Raw genomic sequence first — 24,931 nt, forward strand, 5'->3', positions numbered from 1 at the left:
TAATAAATCTTTGTTATTTGGATGGTTTGGTGTGCTTAAATTTTTTCAGTCAAAATGGCAAGGAGAAATCAGCAACCTCCCAAGGAAATCACGAATCACCCGTTCTTGCAATTTCCTCGTTCTTTGAGTCCTGCTACACTGACAAAACATCAAGGAAGGCTTAGTACATTACTTGGGAAAAGAATTGATATTGCACCATATTTTGATTGGGAATCTGCAGCCTAATATGGGATTGATGTCCTCATCCGGTATTTTTTGACATATACTCACCTGGACACAGGTGGCGTGCCTGTGTTTACATGTCGGGGTTGGGATCGGTTATTTAGGATTCAAGATCCCGTCTATCGGGAGTTTTTGCTGGAGTTTTATGCTACAGTTTCTTTTGATCCTACAAAGCCTCTCAATGATAGGACTGCATTTTCTTTTCGATTAGGTGGTGTTAGCAGGGAATGTAGTGCGATTGAGCATGCCATCAGGGTTGGGGTATATACTGCAGATGAGACGAGGACTCCTCACTTTCATGATTTTCTCTCAGCCTGGGTTGTACAGACGCATGAGGAGTATAATGAAAACACTTTTTGGGCTCATCTTACTGGTGAGGTGTATGTGCCATCTTCTGCTCGGGGCAGCATGATTTGATCGACTACTTATAGATTGTTGCACCGATTGATCGCGAGCTCTCTCACTCATCACAAAAATAGTGAGAGTGTGCCTTCTGGAGATCTTTTAGCCTTATGGACTCTTATTACACCGGGAGGAACTTAAACCTCTCAATAGATTTAGCATTGTATATGGCGCGGAAGGCCATCGGGCGTTCGGAGGATAGTCTGATTTGTGGTGGACATTATGTTACTCGGTTAGCTGCATCGTATTCGTTGTTGATCAAGGATACTACGAGGACGATGGTCCGTTATGACATGAGGATGATGGGTGTTCAGATGTCGGAGTCTATGCGGATGATTGCACGAGGGGGTGATGGTATTTTTAAGATAGTACCTGATGATGAGGCACCGGGGGATGCTGCACCACTACCTGAGCCACAGCGAGTTCAAAGGCGTAGACCTGTTCCTCGAGGAGCACATCAGGGACCTAATCCAGAGACCGATATGTGTTACCTAGCCCAGCGCATGGATGAGGGATTTCAGTGCATAGACGAGAGACTTCAACGTGTGAACGACCGCTATGAGCACATGGAGAGTAGGCAGCAGTGGTATGGGGATGTGTTGACCGCATTCTTTGCCCATCAGAGTTTTCAGTACCCGGTTCCTTTTCCTCCACCATACCAGCCACGACAGGATGGAGCTGGCACATTAGGGACACAGCAGCACAATGACGAGGATGACGAGTGACTTAGTTTATCCTTTTTATTTTTTTATGTTATTTTTAGTTTATTTTTGCGTTTCTTAGAATTAATATTTTTATTTGGTATGTAATTAGTTTAATATAGGTTGTTTTATTTTTGTTTTTGGTAATTTTGTTTTCCATGTTGATGCTCTTTGATTGTTTTAGATCTTTGCAGGTTTTTCGCCCTTAGAAAGCTGGCAGTAAGTTCAGTCGCTAGGTCCGTTTGTTGTTTTATCAGGAGAGAGAGCCGTGTGAGCGTTTGAAGTTTATACTCAAGACCCGCGATTTTCATAAGTGTGGGGTGTGTGTCGATATGGTGTAACATCCCAAAAATACATGCCAAAAATTTCATTTTTTAAAAATACGTCATTATAAAACCAACAGTGAATAAAACATTTGTAATATCATGTCATGTCAAAACCAAAGTAGAAATAATCAAACATGTTATCATAAACAATATCAGAGTGTAATCCCAAAGATCTCATGTGCGGAAAACCATAGTGTGATGTGCTGCGATCAAGCCGGCTCCTTTCCTTTGAAAACGAGTACCTGAAACCAAAATTGTAAACCGTAAGCACAAAGCTTAGTGAGTTCCCCCATCATACCACATACCATACAATCATATAACATACATATACTGTCAGGCATATCTGGGTGCCCGACCTACCCCTTCGGTCCTCTCGATTGGATACTACCTAGCATATCTGGGTGCTAGCCTCCCCTTCGGTCCTCTCGACCGGATACTGCCTAGCATATATGGGTGTTGACCTCCCTTTCGGTATCTTTCAACCGGTAACCGGGGACTATTTCACCCCCTAACACTACCACATAAAAGCATAGCATAAACACATAAGTCATATACTGCCTAGCATATCTGGGTGCTGGCCTACCCCTTCGGTCCTGTCGACTGGTAAGTGGGGACTATTTCACCCCCTACTACTACCACATAATATCATATCACATATATCACAATCTGTCTAGCATAGTTGGGTACTAAGCTACCCCTTCGGCCCTATCGACCGGTAACCGGGGACTATTTCACCCCCTACTACCACTATCACATAACATCATATCATGCTAGCACATAAACATAACAGGTAGTAGCAAACATAGACAATTATCACAAAGACAATCATCTAACAACTCCTATTGGTGGGCCGACATTGTGGCCGTAGACCCACCACTACTGGAAGGTAACTCACCTCACACTGCTGACGTCCCGTAGACACAATCCCACACTGCTGAAGTCCCGCAGGCTAAACCCCAGCTATTGGTTGACAAATTCCCGAACTGTCAACACCAAAATAACACCCAATTAATAATTGGGTCCCAACACATAACCATAATACATACTTGGATAATTACTACATTACCCCAGGCTTGGCTTATTTAAGCCCAAGGCCCAACCCATAGGCCCAAAGTCATTCGGAAATCAAAGCCCAACATATGGCCCAATTTTCTAAATTGGGCCTATGCCTATACATGGTCTCATTCTAAGGCCCAGCATCATATAATCATCAAGGCCCAAACTATGGCCTAATTTTCCAAATTGGGCCCAAACCCCTTACATGGGCCTTACCCTAGGCCCATTAAATTACATTAGACCATTTGCTTGATCTTGGATAGCCCATTTAATAACCTAATCATCAAGGCCCAATAGAAAGGCCCAACAATAAACCCAAGTGAAATTAGGGTTTCACATAAAATGATGATTAGGGTTAAGTTTCTTACTTAACCCATTAAGGACTTGATCCATTAAGTCCAATATTTCTTAGATTAATTTTCGCCAATGATTATTATTTAATATTCCAAGTTATTAAATAATTCTCGTGTGTCCCGATTAATTCCCCAAATTTGGGTTTTATTGGCATTATGGTTTTTCCAACCCAAATACTAGCCCATTTATCAATTTGTTGGGCTTTTAGGTCAATTAGGGCTTTATTGGGCCTATTAAGCCCACTAAAATATTATTAAGCCCATTAGGGTTTTATTAGGTCCATTAGAGTCCATTAAGCTTCATTGGGCCCATTGGAGCTCCTTTGAGCCCATTAGAGTTTCACTAAGCCCATTAGGGCTTCTTTGGGCCCATTAGGGTTCCTATCACCCCAAACGAATCAATCACAAGAGGCAAAGCGCACCACCACCTGACACGGCGGCCGGTGGCGGTAGGAGACGGCAGCCACCACCTCACGGTGGTGGTTTCAAGATTTCTATTATTATTTTGGCACCATTACAATGTACAACTCGATAATACACACATATATACACACTAAAAATAACCCACGTGCACACATACAACCACCCCTATGGTGGCCGGTGGTGGCAGAAAAGCTATGACTGGCGGCAACCACCATGGTTGGCTGCCATGGTGGTGTACTTGCTTTCAGGCGAAACAAACCTCCCAAGCACACACATCACACACCAATAGCACAGCAACATACACACACTCGGTTGCAAAAACAACTCAGCCACCCTCTTGGTGGCGTATGGCAGCCGGCAGCGACGGTAGCACATACAATCATCGATGGCAGCATCGGATGGAGCTCGAAGGCGTCACAGAAGCGGCTAACGGTGGCAGTGGACCTGTGACGACGCAACAGGAACGAAGGAGGTGACGGTGACACCTTCACGATTTGGTTACGTTTCCGACAACCACACTACGAAGGCGCTCAATACCAAGGCAGCAGGCGGCGGTCTTGTCGTCGTCGAAACGCAGCGTCAACAGCGCACGCCATGGCGGTGGTTACGACTTCCATTGGTGGTTAGGCGACTCCGACTTGCGTGGTAGCGAGTGGTGGATGCAACGTCTCATGGCAGCGGCTGTAGAAGAAGAAGGAGAAGAAGAGCGGTGGATACTTGGTGTTCGAATGGCGACCATTCACTGATCGGAAAATGGGGATGGTGGTGGTGGTGCTAGTGAGGGGCATAAGGATGGAGAGAAGTGGCGGCTGTAAGAGGGAGACATAAGGGGGTGACGGCTGATGGTTCTTTAGGGTTAGGGTTTAGTGAGGGCAATACAACAGTTATATATCCGACTCCTCAAACTATATTCCATGTTGACACTATTGGCCCCTCTTATCAAGATTCAATTTCAAAAGAAGTCTACAAATTACCAATTAAACCCTGCCCCTTGAATTACTTTACCAAATAAGTCCGGATCTTACTAAACGACCCCCATCTTCTAAAATCTTTACAAAACTAATCCAGAATTTACCTTTTTAACCCCCAACTGTCAATTATGACGTATTCAGCCTTCACCTCTCATTTCCTTTTAAATCAAATCCAAATAATTACCACGGAGCCCTTGTCTTCATAAATATTTACAAACTGAGTCCGACTCTCACACTTTTAACCACCAATTACTAAATTATGCCAATTTACTCCTTGAAACCACCCCCTGCATATATAAATAATTATTTTAGGCTACCATTCGCTCATTAATTTATTTATTTAACGTAATAAATAAATGGGTGTTACATATGGTGAGAATATTTTATTTATAAGAGTGGCGTTTCTACCATATTTTGACTCCAATGGTATGGATGAGTTGTTCCCACACCATAGAGTTTTATTTCGACGCGAGGTAGAAATTGATGGGTTTTGAGCATTCTAACACTTCCTAATTGTACATGCAACCCTAATAAACCTTGGATCTATGTTTGTCTAAGATACATACAAATAATTATTTTCCAAGGTTCATATCCTAACTAGCATGGCATGGGGAACATGAATCAAATAAAGCTAGTAGAAATACTTACCTTGTAGTTGTAGTTGATTGCTTGGAGTTTTAGAGCCTAGCACCAATAGTGTGGATGCCTCAAATGGAAATCACAAATCACCACAAACTTGGAACTTTGAGAGAATAGTCACTACTATCTTGAAATCGGCCCTATTACTTTACTCACCTCAACTAGTGTAATTTCAAGAACCAAAGCCTCCTTTATATAGTGTGGTGGATTAGGGTTATATCCATGTAAACCCTAATACCCATGTCTCTTCATTTCCATGAGATCCATGGGTTAAAGCTCCATGGAGTATCCATGGACTTTCCATGCAAGCCTAGCCCATTCCAAATAAGCATTATCCCACACTATATAAATATAGAAGCCCATATTTATTTAGTAATACATTTGATCTCTAAATTAATCCTAGATTAATTATAGATCAATACTAATTAAATAATATGATCTTATATTAATATATTAGTACTTATAATATATTAATAAATCATAACTTGTACTATTCTCAAAAGATTATCCATAAATTGTTCAGGTGAAGTGCAACCCAAATGGATCATGCCGGGTCGGGTCAAGTACATACCAAATATAGTTATGGACTTAGACACTATATCCAACAGAAAAATCATCCCGGCTTCCACGACATGGTTGACACTTTCCTATGCCGTGGGGGAGTTTTTCATCGCGAAAGGAGGCTGCCATTCTTGATATGACGACGTGACCAACAATTTTCATATTGTGTCGATATGATTTCACATCACTCGACGAGACGACGTGGTTGACACTTTCCCACGTCATGGTTACTACACCTTGCATTTATTTGCAATCTTTTGCACCACATTTTAGAATTCGGCGTTCTTGATTTATTTTTCCGGCATATTCAGAAGTAACAGTTCCAGTTTCCAGTCCTCTAGCAATTTATGGAGCAACTTTTAGCAGCCCTATTCGATCTCACTACAACTACCCCAGGGGAGTCTGTTCCTTTTTCTCCTTTTTATTGTGTTTATTTGATTAATTAGTTTTAGCATACAATGATGGCATTGTATGAAATAAGTGTGGGGTAGGAGGTCGAAAAAGTAATTTAGTTGCTAGATTGGGAAAATTTAAGAATTTTAAATTTAAAAATTTATAAACTTGAAATAATAGTTTAATTTAGGAAAATCTAGTATAATTTTTGCTAATATTGTATGGGATGATTGTGACATCCCCATTTTCACGGCCAGAAAAGACCGATTTTGTTTATGTTTTATAAAAATCAGAGTGCCTCTTTTAATAAAAATGTTGTGAAATTTGTTCCCAGTAAAACATGATAAATACGTTATCAAAGCAATTCTGAAGAAAAGTATTTTTTATTCATTTAAAACATTTGGGATGTCATCGTCAATACAGAAACATAAGCATAAACAGAACTTACATTTATTTACACTAGTGATCTACATCTCTTTTAAATCTCTCAGTGTAAAGTAGCTTCGTATTGACACTTGTGATACAAATAAACTGAGTGGGTCAGGTTGGGAAACATGGTGAGTACATAGGGTTTTCAACCCACAATAATATAATTATTATGTTTAATCATCAAACAGTTAACCGAATTACCCATCCCCATTATCTTCTTTAATCTTAAGGATCTACCCTAAGAATCAGCTATTTCTCGTTCATTCATTCCTAAGGATTTTCCTAAGGAATAGGTACGAAGTCCATCGTTGTCAATGACACAGCTGTCAAGCACAGCTGCTAGTTCTATCACTTAGGCGCACCTGCCATAGTTGTGACATTCTATATGAGGCGCTTCTGTCGGTATTGTCCTTTAGACGCTACTGTCAAGGTTATAATGTTCTCTATTAGGCGCAACTGCTGATATTATCCTTAGAGCGCAGCTGCTAGGATGTTTATCATAGATCAACAACATCTACAGGTTGTGGCGCAGCTGCCAGTGCTCATCTATAGGGTACTAGGTCCATTGCTGTCAATGTTCACCTATAGGGCACTAGGTCCATACCACTAATATTCCTCTATTTTAGCTTTCACCCCTCGTCCTTCATCTACCCATGTTTTACCCAACATATTTTGTAGATATAAAAATACGTATACAGTTTAAAACATTTAAAGCATGTATAAAAATCTCTCACCCGGCATAGACAGTAAGTATTCAGACAATATGCACACATAGCACGTAATTTATACTAAATACTTCATATCTATGTGTAAGATGAAAGTAACTATGCACTCACTTGGTAAGGTGGTGACTCGGTACTCGGACAGCACTTCGTTACTCTTAAAACAATTTTCCTCGGACAAAACCTAGTATCATTACCACTAGAGTTTAGTCCAATATTCACCGAGACTAATTAATAGTCTAGTTATTATTACTATTATATAAGCGTTAAACGATACTTATATAACCCATAATAATAGCCCAAGTACTTATTATAAGGTCCTAATAACATTACTATAATTAATTAGAAACTATATTAAAAATAGTGTAGGCGTAACTCACTTACAGCGGATTTTTCGCAAAACCGGGTTTCACTGGAGCAGTGTTCCCGAGCCGAAAGGCTCTTTTCTCGGGACTCCGGGAGTCTCGGGGCTTCCTTCGGGTTCTAGGGGGTTTACCTAGACTTTAGGGGGCTTAAGGGAGCTTAGAGAGAGAAACTAAAGAGAGAAAGAAGGGTTTGAAGGTGTGAGGAGGTGAGGGAACCCGGCACCTCTATTTATAGGGGTGCTGACTGATGGACTCACCGAGTAGGAGGACCTAATCACCGAGTTGGGGCATGTGGTAGCCTTCTGGTGGTGCCACGTGTCCAATTCTGGTGGTGCCACGTCACCCCTTATCGCGTATCACCCTTCAAACATAGAAAAATTATAACTCTCGCTTACGAGCTCCGTTTTCGACGTTCTTTTTTTCAAAGCATAGGTAAAATCAAGATCTACAACTTTCATTTAGACTCCGTCGGCTAATTCTCGACCGATCTCAAATTTAACAGTAGGAGGCGTTTAGACTGTTAAATGACCGCGAAAAATCCGTAACTCCTTCATACGGACTCCGTTTTCTTCTATCTTTTTACCGTTGAGTTCCTATTAATGATATCTTCAACTCTCATTTAGGTCGCGTAAGCCAAAAACCACTCGAACTAAAATTAGAGTTTCGAGTCGTGCACTACTAAGCCAAATCTTAGAAAATTCATAACTTCCTCATACGAAGTCAGATTTGGGCGTTCTTTTTTTGTATGTTCTCGTTTTAACATATACTACAACTTTTGTTTAGATTTTTAAGGCTAAAAGTTGCTCGATCGTAAATTTACTATTTACGATTCCCGGTGTCGTACCGGTTTTGCCGTAAAACTTCGACGGGCCATAACTTCTTCGTTATAACTCGGATTTTGGCGTTCTTTATATATACGGAACCCTTGAGACATATTCTACAACTTGGTTAAGATTATTTATTCTAAATAATTTTTTGTCGAAAAGTCGTTTTCGATCCCTATTATCTCTAAATTGACTAGCCCGGATCTACAGGCGTTACAATGATCCGATGAAAACTCAAATGTTTACTTGAGCCTACATATGTTATAGTGTATTTGTGGCTTCCCATTTCCTAGTGAAAATTCATGAGATATGAAAAGTAATCTGGTAGTTTATATGACATAATATGTTTTGCAGCCTAAACCTGAAATCTATCCAGAAAAGCTTATGTAGTCATTCCACATAAACTAATATCTGAACTAATAAGGGTTGAAGTTAAGCGCCCCTGCTTAAGCATGTAGGTTTTGAGTGAAAAAAAGTGAGATACATGTAAAAAGAGAGAGAAATTACCAAAAAGTGAAAGAATTTTGGAGCTACCAAGTTGAAGATCAAAAGATCAAAATTCCAAAGAATCAAAAATTGAAGATACCAAAAACCAAAAAAGTGGTGAATTCAAAGAAATCAAATATCAAATATCAAAGAAGTGAAGAATTCCAAGAGCTTCATTATGGTATCAAAAGTTGTAATTTCTATATTATGTGTTTGGGTAGCTTTACAAAAATTACCTTGAGGTTAAGAAAGATTTTTGAGGATTGATTCGGAGGCTTGCAGAAATGAGTGTCGTATAAACTAACGGGTAAATGTTCATAAGGATTGTGAGTATATAGGAGTGGGAGGTTTCTTAGGATTTTTAGACACAAATACATGCATTGCGGTCTTGGGATAATGGCTGAGTTTAAAATGGATTGTTTTATGAGATATTGGTAAATTAAAAGTAAGTTTTCTTGGGGCAAGCAAAGGCTAAGTGTGGGGTATTTTGATATGTGTGTTTTTATACATATTTTTATATATCATATCTTAATATTTTAGCATTTATTACGCTTATTTAGAACTAAAATGTACTTATAATGCTTTGAATTGCAATTTACAGTTATTATATGTTGTTGGAGCGGAAATGGAGCAAAAAGCCCGAGAAAACGGAGTTAGACTGCAAATATGAAGACTTGGGCTGAAGGCGGACCGAACGCCCTGCGTTCCCATAATGAACGCGCTGCGTTCGTGTCTTGTTGATTACGGGATAGCTTGGAGGAACGCGTTGCGTTCCTTGGACCCACGCGTTGCATTCGCTTGGCAGTGTAAAGTTGCTATATATTGACATTTAATTCGTTCTAAGAGGGGGTTCCGACTTCTAACCTATTTTAGTCGACAATTAACTTCTGTTAAGCCGTTTTTAGGGTCTAGGAGGCGGCCGGAAGGTCGTTAAGCAGACAAGAGCGAAGATCTGAAGGATTAGAGAGCGGATATGTGTCAGTAATCATGTGGTTTGTTAATGTGACCATGCTTAGCATTCCACTGTGATACTATTATGTCTTTACTTTCTGATTTTGGTGTTAAAACCATTTACTTTAAGTTTATGATTAAATAAAACCTTGAATATTGGATTAATTGCTATATTATATTGTTTGTGTATGTTTAATTTATCTTTCCAAGCTTGTTAAAAGATCCTTATGTGTTAATGACAATTATTTTCTGTTAATTGTTAAGTCTGTTGAGTTGTATGAACATCTGCTTGATTGCTTGTCTTTTATGATTTTGATGGCCATCAAGATTATATGCCTAGGAATAGCGAACGTGAAACTAGGGTTAACTAGGAAATAAGTAAGTTAATATGTAAGCCTTGTATGACGAACCATCAACAAGAGGTTAATTGAATTAGTAATTTGATTAACTATTATTACGATTCTTTCTTGATACGAACTGAACACTAGGAAGTATGTTAGTTTAACCAATTGATCGTTGTTTGAATTGACTTGTTTGCTAAATGATTAGTAATAGAGAATGTGAATCTAGTCATTTTAGAAATCGGTGAACATGAATAAATAAATATGTGTATGCAATTATCTGTGACTTTAAGGTGTAATTTGTCTAAACCAAAGTACCTGAAGAGATTTGTATTCCTGTCAGTTTATCGATAATTGCTATTAGTTATTCGTTTGAAATTTAATAAACATTTCTTTATTCTTTTCGTGTGTTTTGTAACCTATAATCAAATATTTTAAATTAATTTACTCCCGTTCCCCTTGTGTTCGACACCCTTGCTTATCAAAGTTATACTATACTCGATCGGGTTCACTGCCTGTAAGGTGTGGTTTAGATGCGATAAATTAGGAATTATAAATAAAAAACTAGTGCATTAAATATTCACACCACCACTCTACTCAACGATTCGGACACTCAACTCGTCGAGTCACTCATTAAATAAATAAATAAATAAAGTACCTGGGAGTCGGGATGTTACAAGAACAGGACAAGTCCAAAAATCATCACTTTAAGACCAAAAGTGACTTAAATGAGTGGAATGTCTAGATCTACAAGATGGAGTGGCAAAGTTGCAAGCTTTATACTTCATGGAGGTTGCAATCAAGGTAGAAATCTCATATCTAAAATGCCCTTAGCTCTAAGATCTTCTCACCACCTTCTTCTTTCTTCAAAACCACTTCAAAACTCTCTTAAAGACTCCAAAATTGCTCTCTTGCTCTTAAGTTTGCTTGGGGGGGTCGATGTCACAGAAGGAGGCTAGGTAAGAAGAAGATATGAGGCCTTACTGATGCTTATATATGACCCAAAACCCTAAAAATTAGGGTTACATGATTTACACGTACGCCCTGCGTATGAGGTGTACGCCCAGCGTACTAAGGCACGCCCTAGTACGCTTAGCGTACACACGTACGCACAGCGTACTCCACAACGTCCCAATTTACCAAAATGCCACTATGGGCCCTTTTGCACTCTTTCTTAAACTTAGGGGCCAAAATGCAATATAATTCAATTATAAGGTCAAAATTATAAGTACCTCATCATTGGGATGTTACAATTTCTTTATAAAAACACCAAATTATATATATATATATATATATATATATATATATATATATATATATATATATATATATATATATATACACACACACACACACACACACAAGATCATGAGAATGATTAGAGATTGAAAAAAATTAAAGGGTTGTCATATAAGAATACTAATCAATTCTTGAAGATTAAACTAAAAACCAGGCATCATATCATACAAAAACCAAAATGCAACTCAGACTTAAACCATCTCTCATATTCAGATTGGTTGGCCTTTAGGGACAATTCGGTCCTTAAGCCACATGTAAATAGGGAGTATGACATAGTAGCCACCAGCAATTGCACCCAAGATGAGGCGGGCAAGGAACACAAACATGTTCACCCGCTTCCTCACGTCCTCTACTTTGGGGCCGAGCTGCAACCAATAACGGAACTGAATGGTTAAATTCAGGAAATAATAAGAAATAACTAAAAGTGCAATGTTATTATTTGTTAGATATTTCAAAGTAAAGTGAATGGTTCACCAGCATTGGCATTTTAGTTACCACTAGAATATTCTAAAATGGTTAAATATTTTATGCAATAGTGTCTTATATTTTTACCAATTTATGCAACAATGTTTCATATCTTTACCAATTTATGCAACAACTTTTTATCTTTTTACCAATGTATCCAACAGTGTTACAATCTTTTGCCAATATATGCAAATGATATGAATTATACAACCATGTTTCAATCGGTTTAACAATTTCCCAGTAAGTAACATTTTTTGGTCCAAAAATGAAATGTTGTTTGCATATTTCATATACAATCATAAATTTACATTTAAGAAAACACATCACCTGCAGCGGTGAATCCCCCAATACGGGTTTGACCGCGGTAACAGAGCACCCCATGATAAGACCATGGCGGCGGACCCCACGGTACCATTTTGGGCCAATCCTCGTGATCTTAACATCTTTGAATCCAGCCTTTTCAAACCACTCGATGTATTCTTCCTCCTTTGGAAACAACATAAACATGTCTGCAAAGAAACGAGACAACCAATAGGTTGGATGTACAGGCCCGATTAAACATGCCTTTCCTCCCGTCTTTAGAACCCTGTATGCTTCTTTGATGCCCCGTTGCGGTTCGGGCCAACACTCAATGCTGCAATCAAATAAGCTCAGTGTCATTTGGAACAAATGGAATTGGAAATATGAAGGAATTAGTATTCATCGTTTTTTTTGTTGGCAAAAAATAGAATGAAATTGAATCTCATTTTTTGTTGCTGTAAATTTATGAAAGAGATCGGAATGTGAATTATGTTAAAAGGAAAATTTTGTTTATGTTTTATGGTTTAGGATGAAAATTTGGTCTTTTAATACAAATGTGTAAATTACATTTTTGGTCCTTGAATAGAGTTGAGTCTTGTCATTTTGGTCCTTAATTATAGTTGAGTTTTGCAATTTTGGTTATTAAAAGTTCTCTTTTGCAATTACAGCTTTGTAACAGTTGTGGTCCTTTTCAAATAAAATGACTATATTTTTGCAGCAAATTTTGCAAAATCGGCTTATAATGGGACCAATAATAGTCATTTTCCTTGGATCATGAACCAACAACATTACAAGAACCTTAAATAAGAACCAAAATTGCAAGAGAATACTTTTGGAACCACAATTGCAAAAAACATCTATATGCATGTACTAAAATCGTAATTCACTCTAAAAAATGACAAATGGAACTCAATTCTTACCATACACCTTTAGACCATCTCCAACCCATCTCCATTTTTTCCTCATAAATGGAGTAAAAAATAGAGTAAATAGTGTTTCATCTCCAACACTATTTCATTTTTTACCCCATTTTTTACCTCAAAAAATATATTCCTAAAATAATCCATTTTTATAACTTATATATATTGTCAAATACACCCTTCTACTAATTAAACTTTATATGTATGATTAATTAATATAAATTACTATATAACATGATATTATAAATATTAAATATTGCATTTAAATTATAATTGGTAGATACAATAAACTAGATATGTATAAAATAAAAATAAAAGGGACTAAAATTAGCAACCAAACTTCACCTCCATTTTTGAAGATATGAATAGTATTCCCTCACTATTCATATCTCCAAAAATAAAAGTGAAAATGAGGTAAGGTTGGAAAAGAATGTGGGAAGAAATGAAGTTTAGAGGTGGGTTGGAGATGCCCTTAGGAATAATAAAATCCCTCAAACATGGATTTTGAAGGAATCTCCGTCAATTTCTGTATGTTTGGCAATCAAATATGCCACATGCCATGGAATGGAATTCAAGATTCAATCCATACGGGCCAAACACACCTTTTACGTTTCAATCACTTTCTATTGTTTAATGTGTTTGTAAAATTCAGATCATTTAAAGAAGCAAGAGAAAAATAAGCGTACTATACAAATAATTTCACTTTACCTTTTGTTAGTATCAAAGTGACTATTCAATCCATAAATATCCAAACAATCTATGCAGAAGTAGGTTAGCTTAGGTATAGGCTAAAGAAAATAAGCACATGCAACTTTATATAGCAACTTTTTTTTAAAACCGTCAAATAGTTAAAGGGAAACCCAACCCGATGGATTAGCAGGCCACCAAGAGGGGAACCACTCATCTCCAGAGGGAAGGGAACGAATGATCAAACTTATGCCAATCCAGAAAAAATCTCCCATATGTGCTCAGGCAGGAGTCGAACTCCTAACCTCAGTGGGCATATATATATATATATATATATATATATATATATATATATATATATATATATATATATATATATATATATATATATATATAAAATGAATTTTGAGAAAAATATACCTTCCGGCTGATATATATCTATCTGCATAATCTGTTTCGAAAGGAAGATCCTCAGCATCTCCCTCAGTGATCTTGCATTCCTTCAATGGCTCCTTTTCCTTTGCTTTAGCAAGCTGATGTGGCGATTGATCCAAAATAGTAATATTTTTAGCATCAACATGTTTCACAATACCCAAAGTTGAGAACCCGGTCCCACCACCAACATCCACTACTATCATATCACGGCTATTGAGGTCAGCAGGTTCCAAGGCTTCATCTCTCATGTCTTCAGTCCAATGACCCGGATTTATAATACGATCGTACACAATTGACATAAACCTGTAGAACCAAAATGCCTCTTTTTTGTGTTGCATGAACCTACGCTGTGAAGCTGGCCTTGGTACAGACATACTGCACTTAGGTACAAATAGGGTCTTACTTATACGTCTAAAATTCGAATTCTCAATGCCCAAATTAATTTTGAGGAAAGATTTTCCCCCATGCAAATCCGACCCGTTTGGTGACACTCTTCCCCTTGTAATTGCAAGATTCTCAACCCCATACAGCATTAAAGAAGCCATTATTGCTCAAAAAACGAAAAAACGGATACAGAAAACTTGTAATTTTAAAGCTCAAACTCACAAATTTCAAGACTACCCAAAAACTTGTAAATGAGAGTTCATATTCACAAATTTGACGAATTTCACAATAACCCAAGTGGAAAAACTAGTGACTCAAACTTTACACAATTCCCAGGTGGGAATTTGATTAAAAATTATAACCCTGATCTTGTAAGGTTTCGATTCAAATTTGCTAGAAGCAGAATGGAGATATTAGTATTGGTGACAATTTGAAGAAATTCAAGAAATGGAACTTAATAGGTGAGTTAAATCACGATTGTGGATTGATGATAATGATCGGAAATAATTGATACATGACAAAACAGAAAATCAGAAGTCGTGGCCAGGAGGGTGGGTAGTGGAAGTAGCAGGTGTTGGAGACGAACACGTGTACACAGCCGCAGAGCTGGTGATAAGCACATATCTATTAGCTTAGATTACAGAAATGATGTGGGGGCGACTGAAATTTAGCAGAAAAAAAAATCGTATATAGATATAAATGTTTTCTTCGCTGTTCCTAAATAAATACAACGATGTTATTCAGTCTGGTTTAATCAACTTTTAACAATTTTAAATTAACCAAAAACCAAATTGAATAAGTTTCGGTTTAATTGGCTTTTGGTTATTTTATGTCAGATGTTTAATTCATTCACAAACTAGGAAGCCTAACACACGACATGTCTTGAATCTTGAAGTTTAAACTGAAAACCAAAACCAGGCATGGAATTATATCATATCATAGCATACAAAACCAAAATGGGAAAATGCAACTCAACCTAAAACAAACCAAACCAAACCAAACCATCTCTGAGGACTCAAATTGGTTGACCTTTTGGGACAATTTGATCCTTGAGCCACATGTAAACAGGGACCAGGACATAGTAGATTCCAGCCATCGCACCCACAAGAAACCGGGCTAGGAACACCAATGGGTTCACTGGCTCCCTCACGTCCTCCACTTTTGGACCCAACTGCCACATATAACCCAACAAAAAAGTTAAATTCAAGAAATACTAATGTACGTATGTTTGATTTGTTTATTATTATTTACATCATTCTACTTTCAATTCTTCTTATTACAACATTGTTCATTGAAATATCTACTTGATAATAGCATTTACCTGTAATGGTGAATCTCCTGATGCGGGTTTAACTCCGGTAACAGAGCAGCCCATGATAAGACCATGGCGGCGGACCCCACGGTACCACTTTGGGCCAATCCTCTTGATTTTAACATCTTTGAATCCAGCCTTTTCAAACCACTCAATGTACTCTTCCTCCTTTGGAAACAGCATCCACATGTCTGCAAAGAAACGAGACAACCAATAGGTTGGATACACAGGCCCAATTAAACATGCCTTTCCTCCTATCTTTAGAACCCTGTATGCTTCTTTGATGCCTCGTTGTGGGTCCGGCCAGTACTCAATGCTACAATCAAATAACAACACAGTCAATCGAATAGGAATTTGAAGGAATTGGAATGTGGTACGTGTTTAAATAATCTTTATACCTTCCAGCAGATATGTATCTATCAGCATAGTCTGTTTTGAAGGGAAGATCCTCGGCATCTCCCTCGATGATCTTGCATTCCTTCAATGGCTCCTTTTGTTTTGCTTTTGCAAGCTGATGTGGCGATTGATCCAAAATGGTAACATTCTTAGCATTAACATGTTTCACAATACCCAAAGTTGTGAACCCGGTCCCACCACCAACATCCACTACTATCATATCACGGCTATATAAATCAGCCGGTTCTAAAGCTTCATCTCTCATGTCTTCAGTCCAATGACCCGGATTTATCACATGATCATACACGATTGACAGAAACCTATAAAACCAAAATGCCTCTTTTTTGTGTTGGATGAACCGAGGCTGTGAAGCTGGCCTTGGTACAGACACACTGCACTTGGGTACAATTAGCCTCTTACTTATACCTCTCAGATTCGAATTCCCACTGGCCAAATTAAGTTTGAGGAAAGACTTTTTCCCATGCAAATCTGACGCGTTGAACCCTAACCCGTTTGGGTATGCTCTTCCTCTTATAATTGCGAGATTCTCAGCTCCATACAGCATTGAAGAAGCCATTATTGCTCAATAGAAAGAAAAAAAAAAAGGATACAGAAAACTTGTGATTTTAAATCTCAACCTCACCAATTTCAAGATTTCAACATAGCCCTAGATGCAAAAACTTGTAAATGTGAGTTCATATCAACAAATTTGACGAAATTAACAATAACCCATGTGGAAAAAGTACTGATTTCGAGTTTATAGTAACAAGACTCAAGATTTACACAATACCCAAGTGGGAAATTGACTAAAATCCTGATCTGGTAAGGGCTCAATTCAAATTTGTTACATGCAGAATGGGGATATTAGGGTTCGTGACAATTTGAAGAAGCTCAAGAAATGGGGCTTACCGGTTTAGTTAAATTGATAACGAATGATCGGAACCAGTTGAAGAATGACAAACAGAAAAAGCAAAACTTGTGGCAAGGAGAGTGAAGTTGTGGAGGAGTAAGTGTTGGAGAAGAACAAGAGTACACAGCCGCAGAAGTGTTGATAAGTAAATATTTTTAAAGCTAAGGCTGTTAGCTAGATTACATAAATCATGTGGTGATGAAATTTTCCCAAATCTGCCAAAAATCGTAGGTATATGTCATTCTTTTTTCTCTATTTAAAATAACTATACGTCTAGATAAAATGACAAAAATAGTCATTTACACTAATTGCATTACAAAAATAGCCAAAAAAAAATCGAAATTACAAAATTAGCCTACGATTTCGCAGATGGAGATGCCCCATCTGCGAAATGAGCATCTCATCTACGAATGTTTGTGCTTTAGGTGCTTGTACATTCGCAAGTGCTTTTATTTTTTTTTTTAATTTTTTTCTGTATATATAGGGGTAATTTCGCAGATGGAATAGGTCCATCTGCGATTTACTCTCATTCTATCTGCGAAATTGTGTTTTTTTTTGTATTTTTTTTTAATTTGACTATGAAATGAATTGGTTTGACTACAAAATCATGTTGCTATATAAAAAGTTTTGTAGAAAAATATCATTTTGGTTGTTATATAAATCAGGTTCTATTAACTTGTCATCTCCCACCGGTTACAAGACAAACCAAATATTCAATCATTTTTTGAGCAAATTGTAGAGAAAGTTCCTAAACAAATAACAACCAAAATGATATTTTTCTACAAAACTTTTTATATAGCAACATGATTTCGTAGTCAAACCAATTCATTTCATAGTCAAACTAAAAAAAATACAAAAGAAAACCACAATTTCGCAGATAGAATGAGAGTAAATCGCAGATGGACCTATTCCATCTGCGAAATTATCCCTATATATACAGAAAAAAAATTAAAAAAAAAATTAAAAGCACCTGCGAATGTACAAGCACCTAAAACACAGCTGTGCTTTAGGTGCTTGTACATTCGCAGATAAGATGCTGATTTCGCAGATGGGGCATCTCCATCTACGAAATTGTGGGCTAATTTTATAATTTTGATTTTTTTTGGCTATTTTTGTAATCCCATTAGTGTAAATGGCTATTTTTGTCATTTTCTCTATGCTCTATAGTCTATAGGGTGTTATGTGCTCGACTTATTTGGTTTTGGTCATTTGGTCTGATTTAATCAAAATTTTAAGTATTTTTAAATCAATCATAATATGTTTGTTATTGATTTTGGGTTAGTCGACTTTGCGATACTTGGATAGGATTTACACAGTAAACCGAATAAAGTCTAATGTATCTTGGACTAAATGTTTTGCTTCACAAAGTCTGATGTATTTGGGTTAGTGACTTTGTGATGTATTTTGGGGTTAGTGACTTTGTGATATTTGGATAAGGTGTTATTTGTTTTTTATTAAAAAAACATTTTCATACCATTTTTGTTTATTATATGTGTATATATTACATACGCTAAACATTTTTATCAAAATTGTTTATCAAAATAAATATTGCACGTTTGTTATCATTATTGGCCTCAAAAATTCAAAATTTTGATAATTAAAAGAAATGTCAACAATATAATTGAAAATTTGATTATCACTATTTTTAAGAATTAACAATCATTATGGCAAGAAGACAAAAACATCATAAAAAAAGAATGAATTGACAAATATTATGGCAAGAAAACAAAACAAGAAGACAAAAACATTATAAAAAAAGAATGAATTGACAAATATTATAGCAAGAAGACAAAACAAGAAGACAAAAATATTATAAAAGAAGAATGAATTGACAAATATTATGGTAAGAAGACAAAAACATTATTAAAAGAAGAATGAATTGACATATTATGGCAAAAAGATAAGAACATTATCTAAAGAAGAAATTTTATTCCAATCACCCATGCACATAACAAAGAAAAACAATTCAAGAAAAGATTCAAAAAAATTTCACTCTCTCAAATGTATAGTTTATGTCTACAAAAACTTATATTGTTTCTCTATCTACCTTTGGATGTTCAAAGTCTCTAGATTTCCAAATAATCATTTTCTCAAAATGTTTGTATTGAATGTATTTTAAGTCTAATCAAAGAAGATACTATTTAAAGAGTATTTTATTCTATTCTTGTTATTATACCAAAGAAGATACTATTTAAAGAGTATTTTATTCTATTCTTGTTATTATACTTTTGAATTCATTTTTTCCTACAAATACTTTGGTTATTTACTATGATTATTTCATTTCTAGTTATTATAACAATTAATTCTACAAGATTTGAGATTTTTGTTAAAATACTTATAATTTTAAACAATCAAGCTTAATTAAAATTAAAACTCAATCAACATTTATATTTATGGTATCAGATCCAAAAAAGAAATTTTTGGGTGGTAATAGTTATGTGTGTAGAATTATTTCAAATTTGATTAATTTTGGTTTAAAATTCTCTAAGAAAAATTTTGAGTTTTAATAAGTATGATTCAGAGTCAAGACCAATAATTGGTGGGATTAGCGTAAGACGCGCATATAAGGACGTAAGTCGCGGTGGCGAACCACAATTATCGTCGGGATGACTCCCCTCTGTTCATCATTATTAAAACAAGTAAGCTTTCTTATAAAATCTTAAAACAAAATAAATCAAATATGAGTAGGCTTTCACGCATATTATCCAAACAATATATTCCTGGTAAAAGTAGTAATGAACAACCAGACTATGATAATAATCAAATAAATTCTATCGAATAAACAATTTGTAATGCTCTGTTTCGAATCGTTTCCTATTACGAGGTGGTGATCAAGGAGTGGGTATTAGCTGGCTTAGAACCCTTGAAGAATTGAGTTTGGGCTCATTTGGAGGTGGATGGTGTATTTTGGATGATGCGGGTGTTCGATAGTATTTTCGGAGAGGATCCAGCAAGTGTCAACACTCAGAGTTGGCAGAAAAGTTATGCCGACAATCGTCGTTCGGACCTGGAATTCCAGGTCGGGGATACGGTGCTCCTGAAAGTGTCTCCCTGGAAAGGCGTCATTCGGTTCAGGAAACGGGGTAAGTTGGGACCCAGGTACATTGGACCTTTCAGGGTTGTAGCCCGGGTGGCAAGGTGGCGTATAGGTTGGATATGCCAGCCGAACCCAGTCAGATTCACTATACTTTTCACGTCTCCCAGTTGCGGAAGTGTCTGGTGGATGACTCGGCAGTGGTGCATTTTGAGGATATTCAGGTGGATGACAGCCTGAACTACATTGAGCGGCCAGTAGCTATCCTCGACAAGAAGTCGATTGATCTGAGGAACAAGAGGGTGGAGCTGGTGAAGGTGCAATGGCAGCACCGCAAGGGCTCGGAGTAGACCTGGGAGCCGGAGGACGATATGAGGAAGCACTACCCCGAGCTTTTCCTGGATTCAGCAGCAGACTTCGAGGACGAAGTCTAAAATAAGTGGGGGAGATTTGTAACACCCGGTTCCTAGTACGTATTTTAATTAAAGTAAACTCATGTTTTGCTCTGGGACTCGGCGAGTTGGAGGCCTAAATCGTCGAGTAGACTCGACTTTGGATCGGCATGATAAGTGACCTGCTCGACGAGCCGGGAAACCGACTCGACGAGTAGGACTGTCTAGATGAAACCCTGATATTTAGGGTTTGCACCCTATTTAAACAACTTATAACACCCCAACACAACCTCACTCGTTCCTCCCAACCCAGAGAAAGCCTTAACTCGAACCCTATGTGTAACGCCCGCAAATCCGGGCTAGTCAATTTAGAGGCAATAGGGGTCGAAAACGACTTTTCGACAAAAGATTATTTAGAATAAATAATCTTAACCAAGTTGTATAGTATGTTACAAGGTTTTCGTACATATAAAGAACACCGAAAACCGAGTTATAACGAAGAAGTTATGACCCGTTGAAGTTTCGCGACGGAACCGACACGATACCGGGAAGCGTAAATAGTGAATTTACGACAGAGCGAGATTTAGCCTTAGCGATCTAAACGAAAGTCGCAGAATATGTTAAACTAAGAAAATCGATAAAAAGAACGCCCAAATCTGACTTCGTATGAGGAAGTTATGATTTTTCTAAGATTTAGCATAGCAGTGCACAGCCCGAAATCTGAATTTTAGATCGGTCGATTTTTAGCCGATGGGATCTAAATGAAAGTTATAGTACTCGTAAATACCAACGCGTGGATATAAAGAACGTCGATAATAGAGCTCGTATGCAAAAGTTATGGACGAAGCTTAGTCCCTACTTTTCGAGCGCGGCGAATTCGATACAGTTTCGTAAATACGAGATAGAATGAGAATTAGCCAACGAGGTCTAAATGAGAGTTGAAGATCTCATTAATAGGAACTCAATGGTAAAAAGACAGACAAAAATGGAGCTCGTATGCGAAAGTTATGGACGAAGCTTAGTCCCTACTTTTCGAGCGCGGCGAATTCGATACAGTTTTGTAAATCCGAGATAGAATGAGAATTAGCCAACGAGGTCTAAATGAAAGTTGAAGATCTCATTAATAGGAACTCAAAGGTAAAAAGACAGACAAAAACGGAGCTCGTATGCAAAAGTTACGGACGAAGCTTAGAGACTACTTTACTATAAAACTCCTATAAATACAAGGGTGAACTCCTCATATTTTCTTCACACCATAAGCCTCTCTTTCTCTCTCTAACTTCTCTCTAGCCTCCCTAAACCCCTCCCAAGTCTACGGAACCTCCCTAGCACGAGAAGAAAGCCCCGGAGCGCCCGACGGCTCCGAGAAGAAAAGCTTTCGGCTTGGAAACGCTGCTCCAGCAAAGCCCGGTTTTTAATAAAAAATTCGTTGTAAGTGTGCTACGCTTACGCAATTTTTAATATAGATTTCAAATAATTATAGGAATGTTATTAGGTCCTTAAAATAATTATTTGGGCTATTATTATGAGTTATATCGAGTATTATTAACGCTTAATAATACTCGGACTAATTAATTTGTCGCGGTTATCGTTAAACTAAACCCTAGTGCTATCGATACTAGGTTTTATCAAAGGAATATCGTTTTGAGAGTATCGAAGCGCTGTCCGAGTGCTGAGTCACCACCTACTCAGGTGAGTGCATAGTTACTTTCATCTTACACATAGATATGAAGTATTTTAATATAAATTACGTGCTATGTGTGCATATTGTTTGAATACTTGTTGTCTATGCTGGATGAATGATTTATACATGTTTTAAATGATTTAAACTGTATTTTTATTTTATATCTACAAATATGTTGGGATAAAACATGGGTAGATGAAATAGTTGGTGAGTGATGAAATAAAATAATGAGAGATAGGTGATGATAGATAGGTGACTATGAATTGGTGATGTAGGATACTACAACCTTGTCCGACAATTTGGAGATGTAGTCATCTACCAGAGTATAGATGGCGACCACGGACTATTATAGACAACCCCGTGGAAACACCAGCAGGCTAGCAACATGTAGGTGATGAATTACGAGTTCAGGCGATGTTGTAACTACGTATTCATGCGATGATAGTCTAACCCTTATTATGAAGTACGAGTCCAGGCGATGTTGTGGCTACGTATTCATGCGATGATAGACTAACCCTTATCATGATTTACAAGTCCAGGTGATGTTGTGGCTGCGTAATCATGCGATGATACCCTAACTCTTGCTAGACACATATTGAGGGAGTAATCCCCGGATTAGTATTGTCTATGCAATGTAGGCGATGATCCTTAGGTAAAGTTCGTAAGAACAATCATATAAGGAAATACGATGTAAGGAGATGAAAAGTAAATATGATATAAGAGATGACCCTTGAGATAATATCTTTAGGGAAGACTAAAAGAAGATAACGGGGATGGGTAATTGGGTTGATTGTTTGATTGTTTAAACATAATAACTATATTATTGTGGGTTGAAAACCCTATGTACTCACCAGGTTTCCCAACCTGACCCACTCAGTTTATTTACATCACAGGTGACGATATGAAGTGACATTACACTGAGAGATTTAAAGAGATGTAGATCACTAGTGTAAATAATTGTAAGTTCTGTTTATGCTTATGTTTCTGTATTAACAATGACATCCCAAACGTTTTAAAATGAAATAAATACGTTTCTTCGAAAATGTTTTAATAACGTATTTATCGTGTTTTTCTGGGAACAAATTCCGCAACATTTTTATAAAATGAAGTACTCTGATTTTTATAAAGCATAAACAAAAATCGGTCTTTTCTGGCCGTGATTTTGGGGATGTCACACTATGTCTCTTTTAAGTGTTCTTAAGCTTTTTGGTGCTTTTGTGTACATTTGAAGTTGGAAGAGAAGCAGGAAGCTTGGGAGCTCAAGTGGAAGCTAGTAGATCCAGAGGTTTTGCTTCATTCTCAATTCATTCAAGGTAAAAAGTTTGAACCTTGACCATCTATCTCTTAGATCTTGTTTTGGGGCTATTTTCTTACCCTTTTTATGAGTTTTGAAGTTATAATCAGATTTTGTGAGTATGTTTGCAGTTACACTTCAGATCTGGAACCATTGAGGGTTCCCGTGGCATAAAGGTGCCAACTTTATGGCCATGGGAGACCCATGCTTCTTATATACCTCTTTTTATGTCTTTTGAGCCAAAAACCCCCATGCATGGACGTCAAAATTGGAACTTTACGTATAAAATGGACCCTAGGAGCTCAGATCTATGGTTTTTATGCATTAAGACCCATTATAATCGAATGGATAGTTTTGGACAAAGAGGGACTCGGCGAGTCGCTTGGGTGACTCGGCGAGTCGGGTCGCATTCTCCCCCAAATGTCTTATGGAAATGGTCTTTGGTTGAGTGGAAGGAACACTCGTCTTGTTAGGGGTTTGTTATGGACTTTAAGATCAAAGGACTCGACGAGTTCAAGAAGAAACTCGACGAGTTCAAGAATAAACTCGACGAGTTCAAGGCAATGTCCCAACCACATAAAGACGGACTCGATGAGTTCAAGGATGAACTCGGAGAGTCATAGACTGAACACCTTCATATGGATGAAGAGGAACTCGATGAGTTCAAGGACGAACTCGGCGAGTTGGTTGAAGACGTTCCGATGTGTTGTTGAAGGGACGGGATGGTAGCATTTTGTGGACATGGGGACTCGGCGAGTCGAGTCAACCAGATGTTGACTTTGACCAAGGTTTTGACCTTGACTTTGACTTGGACTTTAGTGACCCTTGTAAGGGTTATGAGTATGAATTGATAACTTAGAAAAGATGTCGTTTAGGGATTGAGGTGTCGAGGAGAGTCGATTTTCACACCGCGGACAGTGTAGGCACTACACAACATTGAGATGAGTAGTCTTCTAGTAGAAGTGGGTCTAAGGCACCAATGTCGACCCACTAGTAGTTGATTACAGTTGATATGATTGTCTTTGTGATAATTGTCTGGTTTACTATTACTTGATGTGTTATATGTGCTAGTATGATATGTTCTACGTAATAATGGTAGTAGGAGGGGAATAGTTCCCCAATTCGGTCTTTAGGACCGAAGGGTAGGTTAGACACCCCAGATCTATCTGACAACATGATTATGATATGTTACACCCCAGAATGGCCTGACATGGGTAGGTCAGCACCCCAGAATGGCTTGACATGGGTAGGTCA

The 24,931-nt window shown here is 37.5% G+C and overlaps 2 protein-coding genes across 4 annotated transcripts in view; both read right to left on the minus strand.

Moving 5' to 3' along the window:
• The window catches only part of LOC145070317 (2-methyl-6-phytyl-1,4-hydroquinone methyltransferase, chloroplastic-like), a 90,612-nt gene extending 73,180 nt beyond the window's left edge, over positions 1–17,432 (minus strand). The window contains exons 1-4 of one of the 3 annotated variants that reach the window (XM_079017254.1): positions 17,273–17,427; positions 16,366–17,030; positions 15,977–16,283; positions 15,551–15,826 (exon numbers count right to left, since the gene is read on the minus strand). In XM_079017254.1, the coding sequence (XP_078873380.1) occupies positions 15,671–15,826; positions 15,977–16,283; positions 16,366–16,940 (1,038 nt within the window). In that variant the 5' untranslated portion in view covers positions 16,941–17,030; positions 17,273–17,427 and the 3' untranslated portion in view covers positions 15,551–15,670. Of the gene's footprint in view, positions 1–15,550; positions 15,827–15,976; positions 16,284–16,365 lie in introns of those variants that run through there. The other 2 variants (XM_079017253.1, XM_079017255.1) reach the window with 2 other exon arrangements.
• LOC145070319 (2-methyl-6-phytyl-1,4-hydroquinone methyltransferase, chloroplastic-like) lies at positions 11,551–15,079 on the minus strand. Its single transcript, XM_079017258.1, has 3 exons — positions 14,257–15,079; positions 12,257–12,563; positions 11,551–11,829 (listed from the first exon to the last, which is right to left on the minus strand). Exons 1-3 carry the CDS (start codon positions 14,814–14,816, stop codon positions 11,674–11,676), a joined length of 1,023 nt encoding a protein of 340 aa, XP_078873384.1. The 5' UTR covers positions 14,817–15,079; the 3' UTR covers positions 11,551–11,673.
• Positions 17,433–24,931: the final 7,499 nt, after the last annotated feature.

Source organism: Lactuca serriola, chromosome 8 (assembly GCF_051521515.1).
Source record: "Lactuca serriola cultivar US96UC23 chromosome 8, Lser_US96UC23_V15, whole genome shotgun sequence".
NCBI lineage: Eukaryota > Viridiplantae > Streptophyta > Magnoliopsida > Asterales > Asteraceae > Lactuca > Lactuca serriola.